Source organism: Lithobates pipiens, unplaced genomic scaffold, assembly GCF_037356315.1.
Source record: "Lithobates pipiens isolate NorthernLeopardFrog02 unplaced genomic scaffold, aLitPip1_a1.2 Scaffold_22, whole genome shotgun sequence".
Taxonomy (NCBI): domain Eukaryota; kingdom Metazoa; phylum Chordata; class Amphibia; order Anura; family Ranidae; genus Lithobates; species Lithobates pipiens.
The window spans coordinates 299,641,616-299,661,712 of NW_027507784.1; the positions used below are offsets into that span (position 1 = coordinate 299,641,616).

Consider the following 20,097-nt stretch of genomic DNA (forward strand, 5'->3'; position numbering starts at 1 on the left):
TTGTATTTTTCAAAATTGTGAGCCTATTGTTTTGCACTTGCCCATGTTGGGCACAGCCATTATGAATAGACTTATATTTGCTAATACTTATGTTACACATGTGTGAGTGGCCTTCAATCTATAAAGGCGTGTGCCAGTATAGACCAAACGGTTTAAAGATTTGTGCCAGAACAGAGAATACATCATATACAGCGGCTCCTGCAGGTGTAAGCGCTACATAATCTTTACATGTAGCTGCTTGTCTGGACTTAAAGTAAAACTACAAGCAATTTTTTTTTTAGCTTTGGATAAAGAGGAGAGGGATTAAAACATCTGTCATGTTTTTATTGCTGTCTGTGTCCCCATTAGGGAGATTCCACTTATTTGTCCTAGTGACTATCATCACTGGAAGTGAAAGAAAATCCCATATTTTGGGTTGTCACCAGAATGGGAATAGAGAGGAAATCTTCCAATGGATACACTAGTTCTGGGATCTCCTCACTTTAAAAGGCTTTCCTCTCGCTTCCTGTTTTAGCTATTGGACAGGAAGTGAAGGGAAATCTCCCCAGTGGGACTCAGATGGCAAAAAAAAATCTGGCAGATTTTATAACTCTCCCCTACTCTATAGAAAATGAAAAAATTAGCTTTGCTTCTGGTTTTTCTTTAGGCTTTAATGCCTATATGGTTCAATCATAATCAATGACCAAAAAAGTTACATCATATGCCGTTGTGGTCATCCCTAAAACAATAGATGACCCCGGTTTACAAATTCTATGCTTCTCGTGTATCTGATCTTCACTGGAACCAGAAATCAGAAAGTATGTACTTACAAATTGTCTTCTCAGTTTGCTCTTCACTCTTTGTCCCTGGGGGTCGGGTGGCTGCAATGGGTAATGACAAGAACTAAGGTGGTTGTCCACAGAAATGCTCTTCCGTATGTGGAAGCCTTGCTGGTGATCGGGACGGGTTTCTTCTGGGGAAGAGAAGATCCGTGTAGGAAAGGTGCTGGTGCTTAGCTGTCTTTCTCCAGAGCGCCATGAGTCCACTGTGAAGAAAACACATGCAGTGTGAGGGACGTCTCATAGTAAAGGCAACCAGAAGAAATCATTCATTTCAAACTAAATTCAGCAGCATACTTCATTATAAAGTGCATCCTTAACCAATAGCGGACCTCTCACTAAAATTACCAGTTGCCTGGCTGTGTTTGGCTGACCTGGAAAAAGTCAAAGTGGTGTCAGAATTTTTTATCTTTAAAATGTATGTACAGTATCTCACAAAAGTGAGTACACCCCTCACATTTTTGTAAATATTTTATTATATCTTTTCATGTGACAACACTGAAGAAATGACACTTTGCTACAATGTAAAGTAGTGAGTGTACAGCTTGTACAACAGTGTAAATTTGCTGTCCCCTCAAAAAAACTCAACACACAGCTATTATTGTCTTAACCACTGGCAAGTGAAAATGTCTAAATGAGGCCCAATTAGCCATTTTTCTTTCATGTGTCATGTGACTTGTTAGTGCTATAAGGTCTCAGGTGTGAATGTGGAGCAGGTGTGTTAAATTTGGTTTTGGTTCACTCTAACTCTCTCATACTGGTCACTGGAAGTTCAACTCGGCACCTCATGACAAAGAACTCTCTGAGGATCTAAAAAAAAAATTGTTGCTCTACATAAAGATGGCCTAGGCCAGGGATATGCAATTAGCGGACCACCAGCTGTTGCAAAACTACAAGTCCCATCATGCCTCTGGGTGTCATGCTTGTGGCTGTCAGAGTCTTGCTATGCCTCATGGGACTTGTAGTTCTGCAACAGCTGGAGGTCCGCTAATTGCATATCCCTGGCCTAGGCTATAAGAAGATTGCCAAGACCCTGAAACTGAGCTGCAGCACAGTGACCAAGAACATACAGCGGTTTAACAGGAAAGATTCCACTCAGAACAGGCCTTGCCATGGTCAACCAAAGAGGTTGGTGTCATATACAGAGGTTGTCTTTGGGAAATAGACGTGGGTGCTGCCAGCATTTCTGCAGAGGTTGAAGGGGTAGGGGTCAGGCTGTCAGTGCTCAGACCATATGCCGCACACTGCATCAAATTGGTTTGCATGGCTGTCGTCCCAGAAGGAAGCCTCTTCTAAAGATGATGCACAAGAAAGCCTGCAAACAGTTTGCTGAAGACAAGCAGACTAAGGACATGGTTTACTGGATGTCCTGTGGTCTGATGAGACCAAGATAAACGTATTTGGTTTAGATGGTGTCAAGAGTGTGCGGCGGCAACCAGGTGAAGAGTACAAAGACAAGTGTGTCTTGTTTACAGTCAAGCATGGTGGTTGGAGTGTCATGGTCTGTGGCTGCATGAGCGCTGCCGGCACTGGGGAGCTACAGTTCATTGAGGGAACCATGAATGCCAACATGTACTGTGACATACTGAAGCAGAGCATGATCCCCTCCCTTCGGAGACTGGGCCACAGGGCAGTGTTCCAGCATGATTACGACCCCAAACACGCCTCCAAGGCGACCACTGCCTTGCTAAAGAAGCTGAGGGTAAAGGTGATGGACTGGCCAAGCATGTCTCCAGACCTAAATCCTATTGAGCATCTGTGGGACATCCTCAAATGGAAGGTGGACCAGCGTAAGGTCTCTATCATCCACCAGCCCCGTGATGTCGTCATGGAGGAGTGGAAGAGGACTCCAGTGGCAACCTGTGAAGCTCTGGTGAACTCCATGCCCAAGAGGGTTAAGGCAGTGCTGGAAAATAATGATGACCACACAAGATATTGACACTTTGTGCCCAATTTGGACAATTTCACTTAGGGGTGTACTCACTTGTGTTGCCGGCAGTTCAGACATTATTGGCTATGTGTTGAGTTATTTTGAGTGGGCAGCAAATTTACACTGTTGTACAAGCTGTACACTCACTACTTTACATTGTAGCAAAGTGTCATTTCTTCAGTGCTGTCACATGAAAAGATATCATAAAATATTAACAAAAATGTGAGGGGTTTACTCACTTGTGTGAGATACTGTAAATCCAAATAATGAACTTCTCTTATTTGCTCCCTTTAGGTCTGCTAAAATACTATTAAAAATGATTTGTTATATCTGATTTATATGTTCTAAAATAACTTTTTTATTTTGGTAGAAATCTTGTGGGTCAATAACTTCCTTCTGAAACTAACATGTGCCTGGCTGCTTGCACTTACTAGGGAATAGAACTCTGGACGTATAGCGGGACCAGTTTCTGAGTCTGTGCATTACATGTATATGTGATAATGGGAGTTAGGTACCTTAGAATGTAAGCTCCTTGAGGACAGGGATAGATCTGAATGCACAATATATACACTATAGTGTCAAAAGTATTGGAACGCCTGCCTTTACACACGCATGAACTTCAATGGCCTTCCAGTCTTAGTCCCTAGGGTTCAATATTGAGTTGGCCCACCCTTTGCAGCTATAATAGATTCAACTCTTCTGGGAAGGCCGTCCACAAGGTTTAGGAGTGTCTATGGGAATGTTTGACCATTCTTCCAGAAGCGCATTTGTGATGTCAGGCACTGATGTTGGACTCGCAGTCTCTGCTTTAATTCATCCCAAAGGTGTTGAGGTCATCCATGTCTTTATGGACCTTGCTTTGTGCACTGCAAATCATTTGGTGGAGGGGCGGTTATGGTGTGGGGTTGTTTTTCAGGGGTTGGGCTTGGCCCCTTAGTTCCAGTGAAGGGAACTCTCAAGGTATCAGCATGCCAAGACATTTTGGACAATATCATGCTCCCAACTTTGTGGGAACAGTTTAGGGATGACTCCTTCCTGTTGTAACATTACTGCGGACCAGTGCACGTACAAGGTCCATAAAGACATGGATGAGCGAGTTTGGGGAGGAGGAACTTGACTGACCCGCCCTAAACCTGATGGAACACCTTTGGGATGAATTAGAGTGGAGACTGTGAGCCAGGCCTTCTTATCCAACATCAGTACCTGACCTCACAAATGTGCTTCTGGAAGAATGATCACACATACCCATAGACACACTCCTAAACCTTGAAGCTGTTATAGCTGCAAAGGGTGAGCCAACACAATATAGTGTTTATGTAAAGTGCTGTGTAAATTGTCAGCGCCAGGGTTGGTACAAGGCAGGAAGGGGCAGATGCCCTGGGCGGTACAGTTTACTGCAGGGAGGGGGGGGCGTAGGTGAGGTGGGCTTCTAAAAACTGGCTGGAAATTGTTTGTGCGATTTTACACACCAGCCGCTAATAGCTGCAGTTGCAACGATGTGCAAAGGGTGCTCCTACACCCGGCACAAGCCAACATTCCAGCCCTTCATTTGCCTTCCCTGTCAGTGGAGATACTCAGAGCCCCCCCCCCCCCCCCGACAGGCGCTTCATTGGTCACTGATGCATTAGTGACCAGTGTCAGTTAATTAACCCCTTTGTGCTGCATTGGTGGCACCAGTGTTAGTGTTAATTAACACTGACACTGGTGCCACTAAAGCAGCACAAAGGGGTTAATTAACTGCTACTGGTAACTACTATATTTTCTGGCATATAAGACTACCTTTTACACTTACTCAAATTTACCCAAAAATCGGGGGTCGTCTTATACGCCGGGTATACAGGTATACAATGCTGCCCGATGGATGTCAGCCCCCAAATGTCTGCTAATACTGTATGTGGCTTCAGCTACAAACAGTATACATCGTTGAGCCAATCCAGGCGAGCGATGTATTCTATTAATGAATACAGAGCCTGCTTGGATTGGAGTAACAACCTCTGCCAATCCGAGCAGGCTACATAGAGTAGCCTGCTCGGATTGGCTTAGAGAGAGAGAGGCAAGGGCTGATGATGCTACAGCCTCTGCCAATCCAAGCAGGCGTTGTATTCATTAAAATAATAGACCGCTCACCATACTTCCCTGGGTAAATCCATTCACTGATCTACTACTATACATCCTGCTATTTGCCTTTGAGGTCCCAGGCACCCAAGAGGGACAGGTAAATCTGGGACATATGACAGGGGGGTTATTAAATGCATTTTGGTGGACAATTCCCACAGAATGTAACCCAAAAGTGGTATTGGTTTGGTTAGTGAAAAATTCTACTTTCCAGAGTTGTGGCATTCAATAGATCTCTGTTTGTGTTATTATTGTTTGATTTACTTTATGACATATCACAGCATGGCAGATGGGTAGTTGGCATTCTTGCTTTGTGTTTTTTAATGGTGCTAATGTTTTTTTTTAAATGGCCTCAGAAGGGGGGTAGTCTTATACCGCGAGTATTGCCCAAAACCTGTTTCCACTTGAAAAATAGGGGGTCGTCTTATACGCCCAGTCGCCTTATACGCCGGCAAATACGGTAATGCATCGGTGACCAATGGCAATAAATTAACCCCCTCATGCTGTATATTACAAATTGGGTCATACACCAGTGATAAGAACAAAGTCCCAATTACTAGATTGCGTGGACCTCCAATCACATGTAATCGCATTAGGATCATAACAAGCTGGCTGGCTAATCACAGCTACCCGTCCTTTCCGGGATACGAGAAGCACAGTGACGTCAGGTGATGGAGCGAATCCCAGAAGGACAGGTAGCTGTGATTCGCCAGCCGGCTTGTTTTAATCCTTTTGCGATTACATGTTTTTGCTGTAAAAGCAAAATTCTATGCTTTAAATAAAGTTTTTAAAGATTTTTACAATATGGCTAGCAAGCCTTTTTGTATTTTGAAGACCATCTGTGATATTGTTTCCTGGATGGTGGGTCCACTTACCATAAGGGGTTCCTTGGATGGTTAAAGGACCTGGCTGGGTTTAGAGCCACAAGTGTCATTGACCTTCCCCGATAGGAGGTCTCTGCAATCTGGTAAGCAAGCACTTTATCTATGGTGGAGGTTACTGTCACAGGATCACTCAATTGAAGGTGGCGGATGGTGCGGATGTTACCAAAGAACTTTATTTTTTTATCACATTGGGACTTTGTTTTTATCACTGGTGCTTGACTCAATATTAATTAGCGCAACTCTGTTTATGAATTTATGATTTGGGACTATGTTATATCTCACAGTAGAGTTTGCGGCTGCTTTAGATGTTCGTGTTTATTTTAGAATAATTAGCACCGTTTTTTGCTTTATTTGATGCATATTAGAAATACCATTGGTAATTAACTACTTGCCGACCCATCACAGTATGTGTTTTGCTATGGGGTGGCAGCTACGGGCGTATGACGCTGCCTGTTTCAGGGTGTCTGGCGCATGCTCCCACCCACCTACTCACCTGTATTTTGACACATCAGGAGACTGTCAGCAGATCCCAGCCAATGATTCATGGCTGGGACCTGCTGATCGGCTGTGTCAAATCACAGCCCAGAACAATTGTGTTGACAATCAATACAGGGGCTCTATAGGGCTCTTTCACACGGGACGGATCAGTGATGATCCACCCCGTGAACATCCGCTTGCTCAGCGGGGATCGCTCTGTCGATCCTCACTGAGCTGGCAGATGACAGGTCCGTCTCTGCACACTGTGCAGGGACGGACCTATCAGAGCGCCGCTCTCCCCTATGAGAGATCAGATGACAACGGACCGCAGAATCCATTGTCACCCGATCCGATTTGCAGACGGATGGAAAAATTGGATTTTTATATACAGCTTACCTGTAAAATCCTTTTCTTGAGAGTACATCACGGGACACAGGAGCTCATTACATAGTGGGTTATATAGGCACCTCTGGTGATTGGACACTGGTTAACCCCAATTAAGGAGAATTCCTCCCCTATATAACCCCTCCCATATGGGAGGCACCTCAGTTTTTTAGCAAAGCAATAAGAAACCACGTAAAACCCAAGAGGGGCGGGAGCCCTGTGTCCCGTGATGTACTCTCAAGAAAAGGATTTTACGGGTAAGCTGTATATAAAAATCCCATTTTCTTGATCATACATCACAGGACACAGGAGCTCATTACATAGTGAGATGTCCCAAAGCAATGCTCAGATTGAGGGGAGGGAGACACAGATCATAACTATAGACCGCCAGGGACCGGAGGACCCAAACTGCAGCCTGCAGTACACTGCGCCCAAAGGCGATATCCTCTTGCCCTCTGACATCCACCTGATAGAATCTGGTGAATGTGTGGACTGATGACAAAGTTGCAGCCTTACAGATCTGAGCCAGGGAGGCCTGGTGATGCACTGCCCAAGAAGCACTTACAGCCCTAGTAGAGTGCGCTTTCACTTGAAAAGGAGGGATTTTCCCTTTAACAATATGGGCTTGAGAGATAACCTGTCTAATCCATCTTGAGAGAGTGGATTTTGATGCCGTCTGGCCCTTCCTAGGGCCTTCCGGCAAAATAAATAAGCAATCAGTTTTCCTTATCTGAGCAGTTGATTGAAGATATATACTGATTGCTCTAACCACATCCAAAGTGTGCAAAGATTCTTCTTCTGCGGACTGTGGGTCCAGAAAAAAGGATGGTAGGATTACATCTTGATTCAAATGGAATCCCGAAACCACCTTAGGTAGAAAGGACCTGTTGGGACGCATGACCACCCGGTCCTTATGAATAATTAGATACGGCTCTTTGCTGGAAAGAGCTGCTAGCTCTAAAACTCTTCTAGCCGTGGATATGGCTACTAAGAAAACCAATCTTTTAGTCAGGAGAACTAATAGCAAAGGTTCAAATGGTTGCCCCTGCAAAACCGAGAGAACCAAATTCAGATCTCATGGCGGTCTTATCCGCATGGCCCCCTGGATGAAAGCCCGCACCAGGGAATGCGATGCAAGTGGCTTCTGAAAAAACACTGAAAGGGGCGAAATCTGAACCTTGATAGTACTTATGGCCAAATTCATTTCTAGGCCTGACTGGAGAAAAGCCAAGATCCTGCTAATGACATACTTTCTAGGATGCCATTCCCTGAGTTCACACCAGGAAACATATGTCCTCCAGATTTTGTAATAAATAAGCCTGGAGGCCGGCTTTCTGGCATTGCTCAGAGTAGAAAGGACTGGCCCCGAAAGGCCACGGTCTCTCAGAATGTGGGTCTCAGCAGCCAAACCGTCAAATTCAGACTGTGTAAAGCAGGATGGTAAATTGGACCCTGTGAGAGCAGATCTGGCCGGAGAGGGAGGATCCATGGCCTGCCTACTGCCAACTTCATGATCTCTGCATACCACGGTCGCCTGGGCCAAGCCGGGGCTACCAAAAGGACAGATTTTATCTCCCTCTTGACTCTTCCCAGGAACCGCGATAGAAGCTGACACGGGGGGAAGGCATAGATCAGATTGTACTGATCCCAGGGAACTGTCAGAGCATCTGACCCCTGAGCAAGTGCATCTCTTGTCCTTGACACAAAATTGTCCAGTTTCCTGTTGAACCTGGATGCAAACAGATCTACGTCTGGAGTACCCCACCTGCGACATATGTTCCGAAACACGTCGGGTGCAGAGCCCATTCTCCTGGGCACAACTGCTGGTGGCTCAGAAAATCCGCCTGACAATTTTCCACTCCTGCCCAGACAAGTATGCGATTCACCTCTTTTTGCGCAACCAGGCTCCTGGTACCGCCCTGGTGATTGATATAAGCCACTGCTGTGGCATTGTCGGACTGAACCCGAACAGGGAGACCCCGTAGTCTGTAAGACCACCTTATGAGAGCCATATAAACTGCCCGGATCTCCAAGACATTTATGGGCAATAGCTTCTCGATCGCAGACCAATTCCCCTGCGAGCACGTCTCCTCCAATACTGCTCCCCAGCCTATCAGGCTGGCATCTGTCCTGATAATCTTCCATGGAAGAGGAAGAAAAGTTTTGCCCTTCAGCAAATTCTTGGTTTGTAACCACCAGACAAGACTCTTGCGTGTCCCTGGGGATAGACGCATAGGAAGATCCAAGGATTGGGGCTTCCTGTTCCAACCTGCAAGGATGCATCTTTGCAGCGGCCTTGAGTGGAACTGGGCGAATGGGACGACCTCGAAGGAGGCGACCATTTTCCCTAACAGTCTCATGCACAATCGAATGGGGGAAGATCTCCTGCCCAGAATTAGGCGCACCAGATCGCCGATGGCCAAGGCTTTTGTCCTTGGAAGAAACACCTTGCCCTGAGCGGTGTCGATGATCATACCCAGGTATTCCAACCTGGTGGCAGGCTGTAGGGACGACTTTTCTAGGTTTATAATCCAACCTAGGCGTTCCAGGTGTTCTAGCGTTGTGGTAACGCTGTGGTTCAGGAACGCTACTGTTTTCTCCATTAGAAGCAAATCGTCTAGATAAGCCATGACGGCTATACCCTGAGCTCTTAGGTTTGCCAAGAGAGGGTCCAGAATCTTTGTGAAGACTCGAGGGGCCGTAGCAAGCCCGAACGGCAAGGCCACAAATTGAAAATGGCACCGCTCTACCGCGAACCTTAGATATTTTTGGTGTGCGGGAAAAATTGGCACATGGAGATATGCATCCTTGATGTCTATTGATGCCATAAACTCTCCTCCTTGCAGGGAGGAGACCACAGTGCGAATTGACTGCATTCGGAAGGACCGGATGCGTAAAAACCGGTTCAGATCCTTCAGATCCAGGATAGGTCTGACACTTCCATTTGGCTTCGGAACGGTGAAGAGATTTGAGTAAAACCCTGAACCCTGTTCTTTTGGGTCCACTTCTACTATCACCACCTGGGATAGTAAGTGATCTAAGGCCAGAAATAGCGGTTTTTGCTTACTGGATCCCTGGGGATCCTTGACCTTAGAAAGCGAGAAGGGGGAATCTCCTGAAACTCTAGCTTGTAGCCCAGAGATACCGAAGAGATCACCCACTTGTCCCGGATCTCTTCTCGCCAGGCTCCTGCAAACTGCAGGAGCCTTCCCCCCACTCGGCCGAGCGGGGGTGCCCCTTCACAAGGAAGCTTTTGGGCTCTGCTTGGCAGGCTTTCGCCCCCAAGTCTTTTCCTGCCCCTGGCCCGGCCCTGAGCCTTTCCTGTAGAGGAGGGTTGAGAAGGCCGTCGCCACTGCTTAGAGCTTGATGCTCCGGGAGAGAGAGCACGCCTAAATGATGGACGCTTGCTCCTTTTGAGGAGAGTAGATTTACCCCCTGAAATTTTTTGGACGAATTTGTCTAATTCTTCTCCAAACAAACGTTCCCCTTTAAACGGGAGCCCAATCAAATGCTTCTTGCATGACAGCTCAGCTGCCCAATTCTTTAGCCATAGGGCCCTTCGCATGTGTACCAACAGGAGAGACAAACGAGATGCTTGTTGGACAGAATCCAAAATCGCATCAATCATGAAACACAGAATTTGAGGTATTTCTGCATAATTCTCTACTTCCTCACTGGGAAGGAGGCCAAGCATCTGCTTAACCTGTTCCTTGAGGAACTGACACAACCCCACAGCTACGACTGTAGGTTGCACCACAGCGCCAGTCATGGAAAAGGAGGCTTTTAATAAGGTTTCCAGCTTCTTATCAGTTGGATCCTTAAATACCTGAGCATTATCCAACGGACAAGTCAGGCTTTTATTCACGCAAGAAACAGCCGCATCGACAGATGGGACCCCCCACTTCTTGGTTAAACTTTCCTCCAGAGGATAATGCATAGAAAACCTTTTAGGAGGAGCAAACAGTTTATCGGGATGTCCCCAATCCTCATACAACAATTTATCCATTAAGGGATGAATTGGAAAGGAATAGGCAGTCTGTGGGACTTTCCTGACTCCCAGGGAAGAAACAGAGGACGTAGCGACTTCAGCAGCAGGCATTCTGAATGTGGTACGCACCAATTCAGTATAATACTGCACCTGCTTTCTGAGCGCCTGGGAGGAGGGGACTCTCTCCTCTTCCTCTGATTCCTCCGACTGCTCAAGATCCCTGTCCCAAGATAGGGATCTCTCCTCATTGTCAGAAGAGTCATCTGAAAGAGGAATCTCAGCAGAGGGAGGGGATCTACCCCTTTTCCTGCTATCTTTCAGGGAAGCAGAAATAAAATTCATTATTCTCCCTTCAAAACCCTCCAATGTAGCCCTAAGGGAGTCCTCAGTGACATATACCGGGGCTGGGACATTAGGAGAGGCTGCAAAACCTGACAGGGGCACTGACTCGTCCTGAGAGGCTGGCTCCAGTCTTGCAGGGGGGATGGTAACTTACAGGCATTTTTAGAACCCCTGGACCTAGGTGGTGATTTACCGATGCCTTTGTTACCTCCCCCTGAGACCCTCTTACGAGGAGACATAGTCCTAAGCTACAAAGCAGAGGTACTAGTACAAAGTGCAATCACTGTTGTGCTTAAAGTCTCACAATAAATATATATGCTTAAACTGCACAACCTGATGCTGAGTAGGTGTCTAAGGTTTGCCTGGATCCAATCCCTTGGGATGCTTACTGCCCACAGCTCCTGTGTCTCCACTTACAGCCCCCTGAGGCTCTGGGCTTTTTAAATCTGCCGCCTGGCGCCTAAGCAGTACAGCGCCGTGCACACTGACGTGCACGGCTCACAACCACACCCCCCCCTCCTCCATTAGGCCGGGAACACATGCATGAGGACCGCGGAATCCAGGGGGAAAGGGAAACTCCATTGGAGCTGCGTGGGACCCCCAGACTACGTGGGACCCCTGTATTTACCTCTATTGTGGCAGGGATTGCAGTGGAGACATGAGACAGCTGGAGAACCAGGCTTCACTGAGCGTGTGTACTGAAAAGGCATGTAAGTATGCATCAGGCTGCTCTTACTCCCTCTAGTGGTGGAAACCAGGTAAGACATGCAACTACTCAAAATGAAGAAATCCATCATATAATTATATATAGGATTAACTTCCCTTACCTGTCCTCGCCGCAGGAATTGCTGAAAACAGACAGATTACAGCCTTCACCCATCACGTCGGGCAGAGTTGTGCCAACCATCAGGTTTTTTTTTTTTGGGGGTTTTTTCTCAGAAGAACCTCCTCCCTGGACCATGTAAAAGACTCTGCCAGAAACTTTTGTGCCACTATGTAAATAGTACACCAAGTCTGGTTTTCCCAGAGCCCAGTCTTCCAATGGAGAGGACTTACAGGCCAAACCTCTTTTCTTCGGATGACGAGGCCCGGGTACCATACCATCTTGGGAGTCAAATATCGGCCCGAGATATGGATCCGGTTTGTTGTAGCCCTTAGGCCCCGCAGGGACCTGCACAGAGCTTTCTTCATAGCACATGTTTTACGTGACCAACCACCATAGACACTGGCGAAAAAACTGAGGTGCCTCCCATATGGGAGGGGTTATATAGGGGAGGAATTCTCCTTAATTGGGGTTAACCAGTGTCCAATCACCAGAGGTGCCTATATAACCCACTATGTAATGAGCTCCTGTGTCCCGTAATGTATGATCAAGAAAGTAGGTTTTTCCTATGTCACACTTTTTCAGATCGGAGCGTTTCAGATGTCAGCAGACATGTCACTGCTGACATCAGACGCTCCATAGAGGTCTATGGAGCATCCGTTCAGGTCCGCCTAAAAAAGGACAGGCGGGCCTGAACGGATCGTTCGTCTGAAAGAGGCCTTACAGAGGGAATGATTACTTTTTTTCCTTTCCCTGCAAAGCACTGACTCTTTGTTTTCTAGCATTCCAGAAGTAGCTGTTGGCTACTATATGGGTACAGATTTTACATATTTAATGCATTAAGTTAGAATTTAGCTGCAAACACTGAGAGACAGAGTATTTATACATTCCTTTAATGAAATTCACGAGTACCACCTATAGCACTCTATTATGCCATATGGCTTCCGCAGCTAATTATTTGGCAGGGGGGCTGCCTATTACAGTAGAGGGCCCATAATGACCGCTTCTGAATCCCATAGTACAGGGTTAATTCACACGTTAAAAAGCACACTGGCTCAATACAAATCAAGGCTGTAATAATGGCATGATGAAAGCTAAAAAAAAATACCAACACAGTAATATGCAAGAATGGTATAAAAAAATGTGATGGTTTCTAATAAAGTACAAGAGTTTTGCTTTTACGTAGACACAGAAATAACCAAGCATCAGAAGTACAGAATGAAGACGGGGTTAGCAGTGTATGTTTCCTGGAGTGTGTACCAAAGCATTACTTGACAAAATATTTGCGTGTATCAACTGAGAACAGAAGCAGTTTTGGCAGCCATCGGCACACGTCTTCCCCCAGTCACAGATGCGATGTCAATGAGTGCGGGATCGCAGCCAGCCTGGGCCTCTTATTTGTAAAACAAGGGTCAGCTTTGAGTGATTCTGCTCCAGCAGGGCAGCAGTGTCACACATCGCTCTCCCCAGAGGGGCTATCCATATGTCTGTTCTTACTAATTTATTTTGTAATATCACTGCCTAGGTTTTTTTCTGTACCTCGTTTACTTTCTCTTTTTCTAAAAGGATAACCCTCCAACACTCAACCAGTGCATAATTCAAAACCACGCTTTTTTTTATTCCACCATGCCAAATGTAAAAATCTCCTGTAATTCATTCCATTCACACAAGAGGTGACCCAAACCCCCTCTCGCTTAGCCACAAGGTGTCCAGTTGCTTGCAAGACAGTTCATATGTGCTACAATTTGTGTACTCACAGTAAAATCCTTTTCTTGGAGTCCATTGAGGTACATAAGAAATCGTTAACCTACATGTTATACTGTAGCCAACAGGAGTTTAAAAAAACTGTCAGCAGATCCCAGCCAATGATTCATGGCTGGGACGTGCTGATCAGCTCTTTGTTTTTTGTTAGTGTCTAAGGAGGATAGCCATCTTTTCTTCAGCTCCCCTGTTGTAAAAATGAACCTATTATTTTGCATTTTTTCTTCTCCAATTTTTCTTCATTCAGAAATGTTTCTCTACACAGTTGCTGGAGGTTTCCTTCTGATTTGGACACATCTCAGGCCGGAGTTTTCCTCTTACAGGGGAAAATTAAAATTCTCTGGTCTCAGGTTTAAACTCAATAGTCTAGAACTCATAACATGTCTTCTGAATATCTTCCAAACACCTGGTGTTTCTCCAAACACCTGGTGTAAGCGCTCACTTGTCACCAGATGCAGCTTGTTACCTACCACCAGAGATGAAGCGCTCACTTGTCACCAAGATGCAGCTTGCCACTAGATTCTGAGACCTCCATGCTGCTGTTTTGCCAAAGCCACCACTAGAGGTCCGGGGTCGGTACTGGTGATTTGGTCTCCGCTGATGTTTTTGCAAAGTGCAGCTCTTGTGGAGGCCGAGGGGAACAAACAAAAGGTGTAGCCCTGGTGGCAATGAAAGCGGCTGCTACCAACGCTCATGGTCTGGCCCACAACCCAGGCTCCGCCTCTTGATTCTTTCCCACTGCCTCAATGAGAGCTGCTCTTCACAAAAATGGTGGCGACCCCGGATCTCTAGTGGTAGCTCTGGTGATTCATCACGGAACTCTGGGACAAAGCCAGTTTCACGGGAATTTTCCCGGGATATGGTAAGATCAGGATTTAGGTCTGAATACAGTGAATGTCCCAGAAAAATCAGGATTGTTGGCAAGTATGTACATGTATGTTCTAAATATACTGTACATATTCCTGATCTTTCAGAAAGGAACTGCAGATGCCCCTACTCCATTCATACGTCACTGAACAAGTAGCATAACAGACTGTATATGTAGCTACCTTGCCTTAAAGTTGTATACCCGCTAATGTGTTTTTTTTTTTTTTTTTTTTGCCACCTGCAAAGGAAAAGGCATAATGAGCTAGTATGCACCGCATACTAGCTCATTATGAAATACTTACCTTAGAACGAGGCCCCGACATCTGGCCCGATCCACGCCGAGGGAGCTGACATGTTCCCTCAGCGTTTCTTGCGGGTATCGCGGCCCCGGCGCTGTGAGTGGCCAGAGCCACGATATTGTCACTCCCGCGCTTGCGCGTGAGAGATTTCATCCCGGCAGGGTCCGGCGTCTGCCGGGCTTTCAGACGAGAATCCCCTTGTACGCATGCGCCGCTGCAGTCAGTGTCGCATTGCGAGGGGGAATATCTCCTAAACCGTACAGGTTTAGGAGATATTTTTTTTACCTACAGGTAAGCCTTATTATAGGCTTTCCTGTAGGTAAAAGTCAAAAAATTCACTATACAACCCCTTTAAGCAGGATGGTCTGTTTAAACATAGTATTTACTAAACTGTAGTCAGCATGAGCTAGACTGATAGTCCAACTTTATAAGTGTCTCCTGGGCTGTAGTTATTGCTTGTTTCTTCCTGTTGCAGGGTTTTGAATGTTTATATTCCACTGGCCAACCACTAGGAGGTTTATTGCCAATGATGCACGCTGGGAGAGATATTTATAACTATGCAAGAATGACCTTGGGAGAAGGGTTATAGATGGCAGTCTGATCCTTTCAGATATGCTGCTTGAGGAGGTGGACAATGTGTCTTGATAAAGTCATCAGTTTGAGGCCTAGTATGCTGAACAAGAGGATTGAAGCCCCATGGAGGAAACTTCAGCCTAACTGAGGTATCTGAAAGCTGGGTAAAGCTTGGTTTGCGACTGAATTGTGGTGACCTTAACTGGGCAGAAAACTTGATGTACCAATGGCTGTTTTACAGTAAGGAGTTGATTTCACTGAATGCTGGCTTGAGGTAAAGGGTAAGGGTACTGTGTCTGTGAAGACTGTTTTATATTTCTATCTTTCATCTGGAGTTTCCCAGGTCCATAAGTGTCCTGTGTTCTAACTTTCTGTCCCATAAGTGTTAAGTGGGAGTCAATAAACTCAATTTATTACATCGTAAAGTAACTGGCACCCATATTCCCACATTGCTCCACTGTTGCAGAGGACTAAGGCCTGAGGTAAACTGCTAGTCCACTCAGGGAGGTCAGAGGATGCTACATATAGGTCTGAAGGAGAGAGATTGTAAAACACAGAATGATTAGAAGAAGGGCACAGTTCTGTTCTGTAGGGCAATGAGAAGACCATTTAAAGGAGAACTAAACTAAAAAAAAAAAAAAATTGCTAGGAGATAGTGATTTTTTGCAGGGATTGGCCACACACACTGACAGGCTCTGTGGATTAAAATCCAGGAAGAGTCGACCAGTTGTGCAAGAGCTGCGTGTGCATCTAACCCTCCCAATGGAGATGTCAGTTGTGTGCAGCCAATCCCGGTTTATGTCACAGACCGCAGTCTTTTTTATATTGGGCGGTATGGTGCAGCCACATATGTCCTCTAATACTTCCTAAGGTGTGACCCAACCTCTGTCCGACCACCGTCTGTTTGTTGGGGGGTCATTTTCAGTGTGACTTCTTGTAAGCCATATTGCTGGATTATCACCCGGCTCGGTTTTTGGGACTGTGGGGTGCTCTGGGACCACCTGGGAAGAGGAAAAAAGTTTTAAAGGATCTCCATGTAGGAAGTCTTTTCCTTGTTGAACATAAACTATGGGCAGACCGAGCCTCTGAAGAAGACCCTTGGGTTGAAACGCATCAGGCCAATCTTTCATACTGTCGAAATTTTATTATTAAAGTTGCTATGAAACTCCTGTCTGCAAGTGTATATTTGGTTTAGTTTTAATTCTCCTACTGGAGCTCATTTTTTAACCATCACGTTATGCCCTTTGGTACTACTAATAAACAACTCTTTTTTTCAAACAATATTGACACATTTTTTTACTTGTGTTGTATTTTCGGCGTCAGCAGCATTCTTCCATCTCCCGTTGTGACTTTTCTTTGCAACTTACCTTTTACTAACAATTTAACTATATACAAATACCATACTGGTGACCCCACAATAGGGATAAACCTTTTGCGCAAAAGGGAGTTCAGAAAGACTTGTGGCCACTCATTAAAATTAGAAGCAAAGAGGTTTAACCTTAAACTATGTAGAGGGTTCTTTACTGTAAGAGTGGCAAGGATGTGGAATTCCCTTCCACAGGCGGTTGTCTCAGCGGGGGGTATTGATAGTTTCAAGAAACTATTAGATAAGCACCTGAACAACCGCAACATACAGGGATATACAATGTAATACTGACATATAATCACACACATAGGTTGGACTTGATGGACTTTTGTCTTTTTTCAACCTCACCTACTATGTAACTATGAATGCCTACAGTGAGGCCAGAGCGAGTGGAGAGAAAACTACCAGGGGCCCCAAGTGGCTGCACAGCCAGGTGGCCCCACTGCTGAGGAATCAGACAACCGGCTCGGTGGGGGGCAGGATCTCCCATGTGCTTGAAGGTCTCCGGAGTGTTTCACCCTGGGAGCCTCCCTGGAACTTCGCGCCACAGCAGGAGCCCCATTTGGGGCCCACGGCGCCGCGTCAGCTGGCTTCCACCGTGGTGGGACCTGGACGGAATCCTCTGCATTAGCGGAGCTCGGTGGGCAGGGCTATGGAGTGCGCAGGTACTTCTCCCCGCCTGCTCGGCTGCTGACGTGCCAGTAAGGGGGGAGTCTCAGCCTGGGAGGAGTCTAGTTATGGCTGGCGGCTACGGCTTACCAGTGGCTTCCCCTGCCAGAAAGGTTGGGCAGCAGAGCAGCACCAGGGGAGACCGTGCATCAGTCGGAAAGGATGGAGGAAGGCCAAGTCGGTGAGTGGAGTCGATGCCGGGAGGCGTGGCCAGCAGCGGCAAGCATCTGCAGCATCCAGGCCCTCCTCACCTGGGATGCATGACACAGAGCAGCAGCAGTCGCCCGGTGAGCGGTCTGAGGGGGAGCTGTCTTGCTCTGAGGCATCCCCCCAGCAATGCCTGTAGCTGTACATCGAACCCCCATACTCTATTTGAAGTGTGGTCTTGTTAATCTTAGGTAAAGTTAAGTGGGTTAGGGCTGGAGTATACAATGGTTTGGCAGTCATAGGAAGGTGAAACATCTTATCTACCCTGGTCATGAGCTTGCCAACATCTACAGCCTGAAATCACACTGTCCTCTGCTGTTAGAATCTTTTTCATCTCCCTGGCTCTGTTGGCTGGGCCCTCTGCCATTTTGGCTTAGGTTTAAATTATGGTCATGCAGTACTTAATGACCCAAATTACCCAGTTGTTTGCTGATTGCAAATGCCAAAAGGCTATTTCTGCACCCTCCTCAGCAGATTTCATATAATTCCCCCTTAGCAGCTTCTAAGCCATTGGACATGAGGACTCTGATTTGAAATTACTCAAATCCTTCACCGATGATCTTACTCCCAAGGAGTTACAGTCTACTGCAATTATTTCCAAGTTAAATGAGACAGTTTCAACTTATTGATGCAGTGCATAAGACACTGATGCTGGGTGATCCACCTGTTTCTTCTACCAGTGCTGTTTCCATTCTTGTGTCATTAAGGGCTTTTAAGACCACCTATACTTTTCCTTTGTGCCTACTTTTCCAACTGTTTCTCAATGGACATTTCGAACACTGATAAGTTGCTGGCTCCCCCTAAGATCTGACTGGCTTTGTATGAGGATTTTGTTCAGAAATGGTCCATTTCCACCATGGATTTAACCATATCTTACCCTAACAATGTGGCTACCATACCAGTGGAGGGTACATCTGCTTTAAATGTCCCCAATGATAAGCATTTAAAAGCCCTTTCTAGAGTTCTAGAGTTCTTACTGTTGGGTTCCTCTCTACACCTGACTTTACCTTGTCAAATCACAACATATCCCTTTGGACTGAGACTCATGCACCATCCTCCATTTCATCACAGCACCCTTCTATAACTGGGTCATACTGCTGTGTGGATTTATTGTATTCATGGTCCTGGGCATGTCTTAGGCCAGACTTCAGACTTCTGGGTTTAGATTGGAACTCTTCAATTTAGAAGGTGTCCAACCCTTCACTTTTCCATGAGAATCCTAGGGCTGACGGTAGGGTAGGCTCGTTCAAGGCAGTTTCCTTTGCCCAGTTTCGCTCCAGGCATCTGCAATGCACTGTTCAGCTGTCATGGGACAAATTATTCCTGTCTCTGGACAGGTTGATTTGTTTAATGCCAGATACAAGGCTATTCCTGGCCTGGTGGCCGAGGAATCCAGCTATAGAGCCAGAAACCCTTTCTTCCAATTTCTTGGAAGCAATGTTTGTCATCCTGCTTCTTGGTCGCTGGCTTTAACGCAATCTCATGAGCATCTCATCTATGTGATTCCTATTATGCGTAATTATAGGACATCTACTAAGTCTGCAAGGTCTTTCACTGGACGAGTCTCAGTCCAAAGGGATATGTTGTGATTTGACAAGGTAAAGTCAGGTGTAGAGAGGAACCCAACAGTAAGAACTCTAGAACTCTAGAAAGGGCTTTTAAATGCTTATCATTGGGGACATTTAAAGCAGATGTACCCTCCACTGGTATGGTAGCCACATTGTTAGGGTAAGATATGGTTAAATCCATGGTGGAAATGGACCATTTCTGAACAAAATCCTCATACAAAGCCAGTCAGATCTTAGGGGGAGCCAGCAACTTATCAGTGTTCGAAATGTCCATTGAGAAACAGTTGGAAAAGTAGGCACAAAGGAAAAGTATAGGTGGTCTTAAAAGCCCTTAATGACACAAGAATGGAAACAGCACTGGTAGAAGAAACAGGTGGATCACCCAGCATCAGTGTCTTATGCACTGCATCAATAAGTTGAAACTGTCTCATTTAACTTGGAAATAATTGCAGTAGACTGTAACTCCTTGGGAGTAAGATCATCGGTGAAGGATTTGAGTAATTTCAAATCAGAGTCCTCATGTCCAATGGCTTAGAAGCTGCTAAGGGGGAATTATATGAAATCTGCTGAGGAGGGTGCAGAAATAGCCTTTTGGCATTTGCAATCAGCAAACAACTGGGTAATTTGGGTCATTAAGTACTGCATGACCATAATTTAAACCTAAGCCAAAATGGCAGAGGGCCCAGCCAACAGAGCCAGGGAGATGAAAAAGATTCTAACAGCAGAGGACAGTGTGATTTCAGGCTGTAGATGTTGGCAAGCTCATGACCAGGGTAGATAAGATGTTTCACCTTCCTATGACTGCCAAACCATTGTATACTCCAGCCCTAACCCACTTAACTTTACCTAAGATTAACAAGACCACACTTCAAATAGAGTATGGGGGTTCGATGTACAGCTACAGGCATTGCTGGGGGGATGCCTCAGAGCAAGACAGCTCCCCCTCAGACCGCTCACCGGGCGACTGCTGCTGCTCTGTGTCATGCATCCCAGGTGAGGAGGGCCTGGATGCTGCAGATGCTTGCC

The 20,097-nt window shown here is 46.0% G+C and overlaps 1 protein-coding gene across 1 annotated transcript in view; it reads right to left on the reverse strand.

The window, feature by feature from the left end:
* The window catches only part of LOC143924770 (ankyrin repeat and fibronectin type-III domain-containing protein 1-like), a 552,097-nt gene that overhangs the window by 468,976 nt on the left and 63,024 nt on the right, over positions 1–20,097 (reverse strand). The window contains exon 4 of the mRNA XM_077449225.1: positions 810–1,024. Within this exon, the coding sequence (XP_077305351.1) occupies positions 810–1,024 (215 nt within the window). The remainder of the gene's footprint in view (positions 1–809; positions 1,025–20,097) is intronic.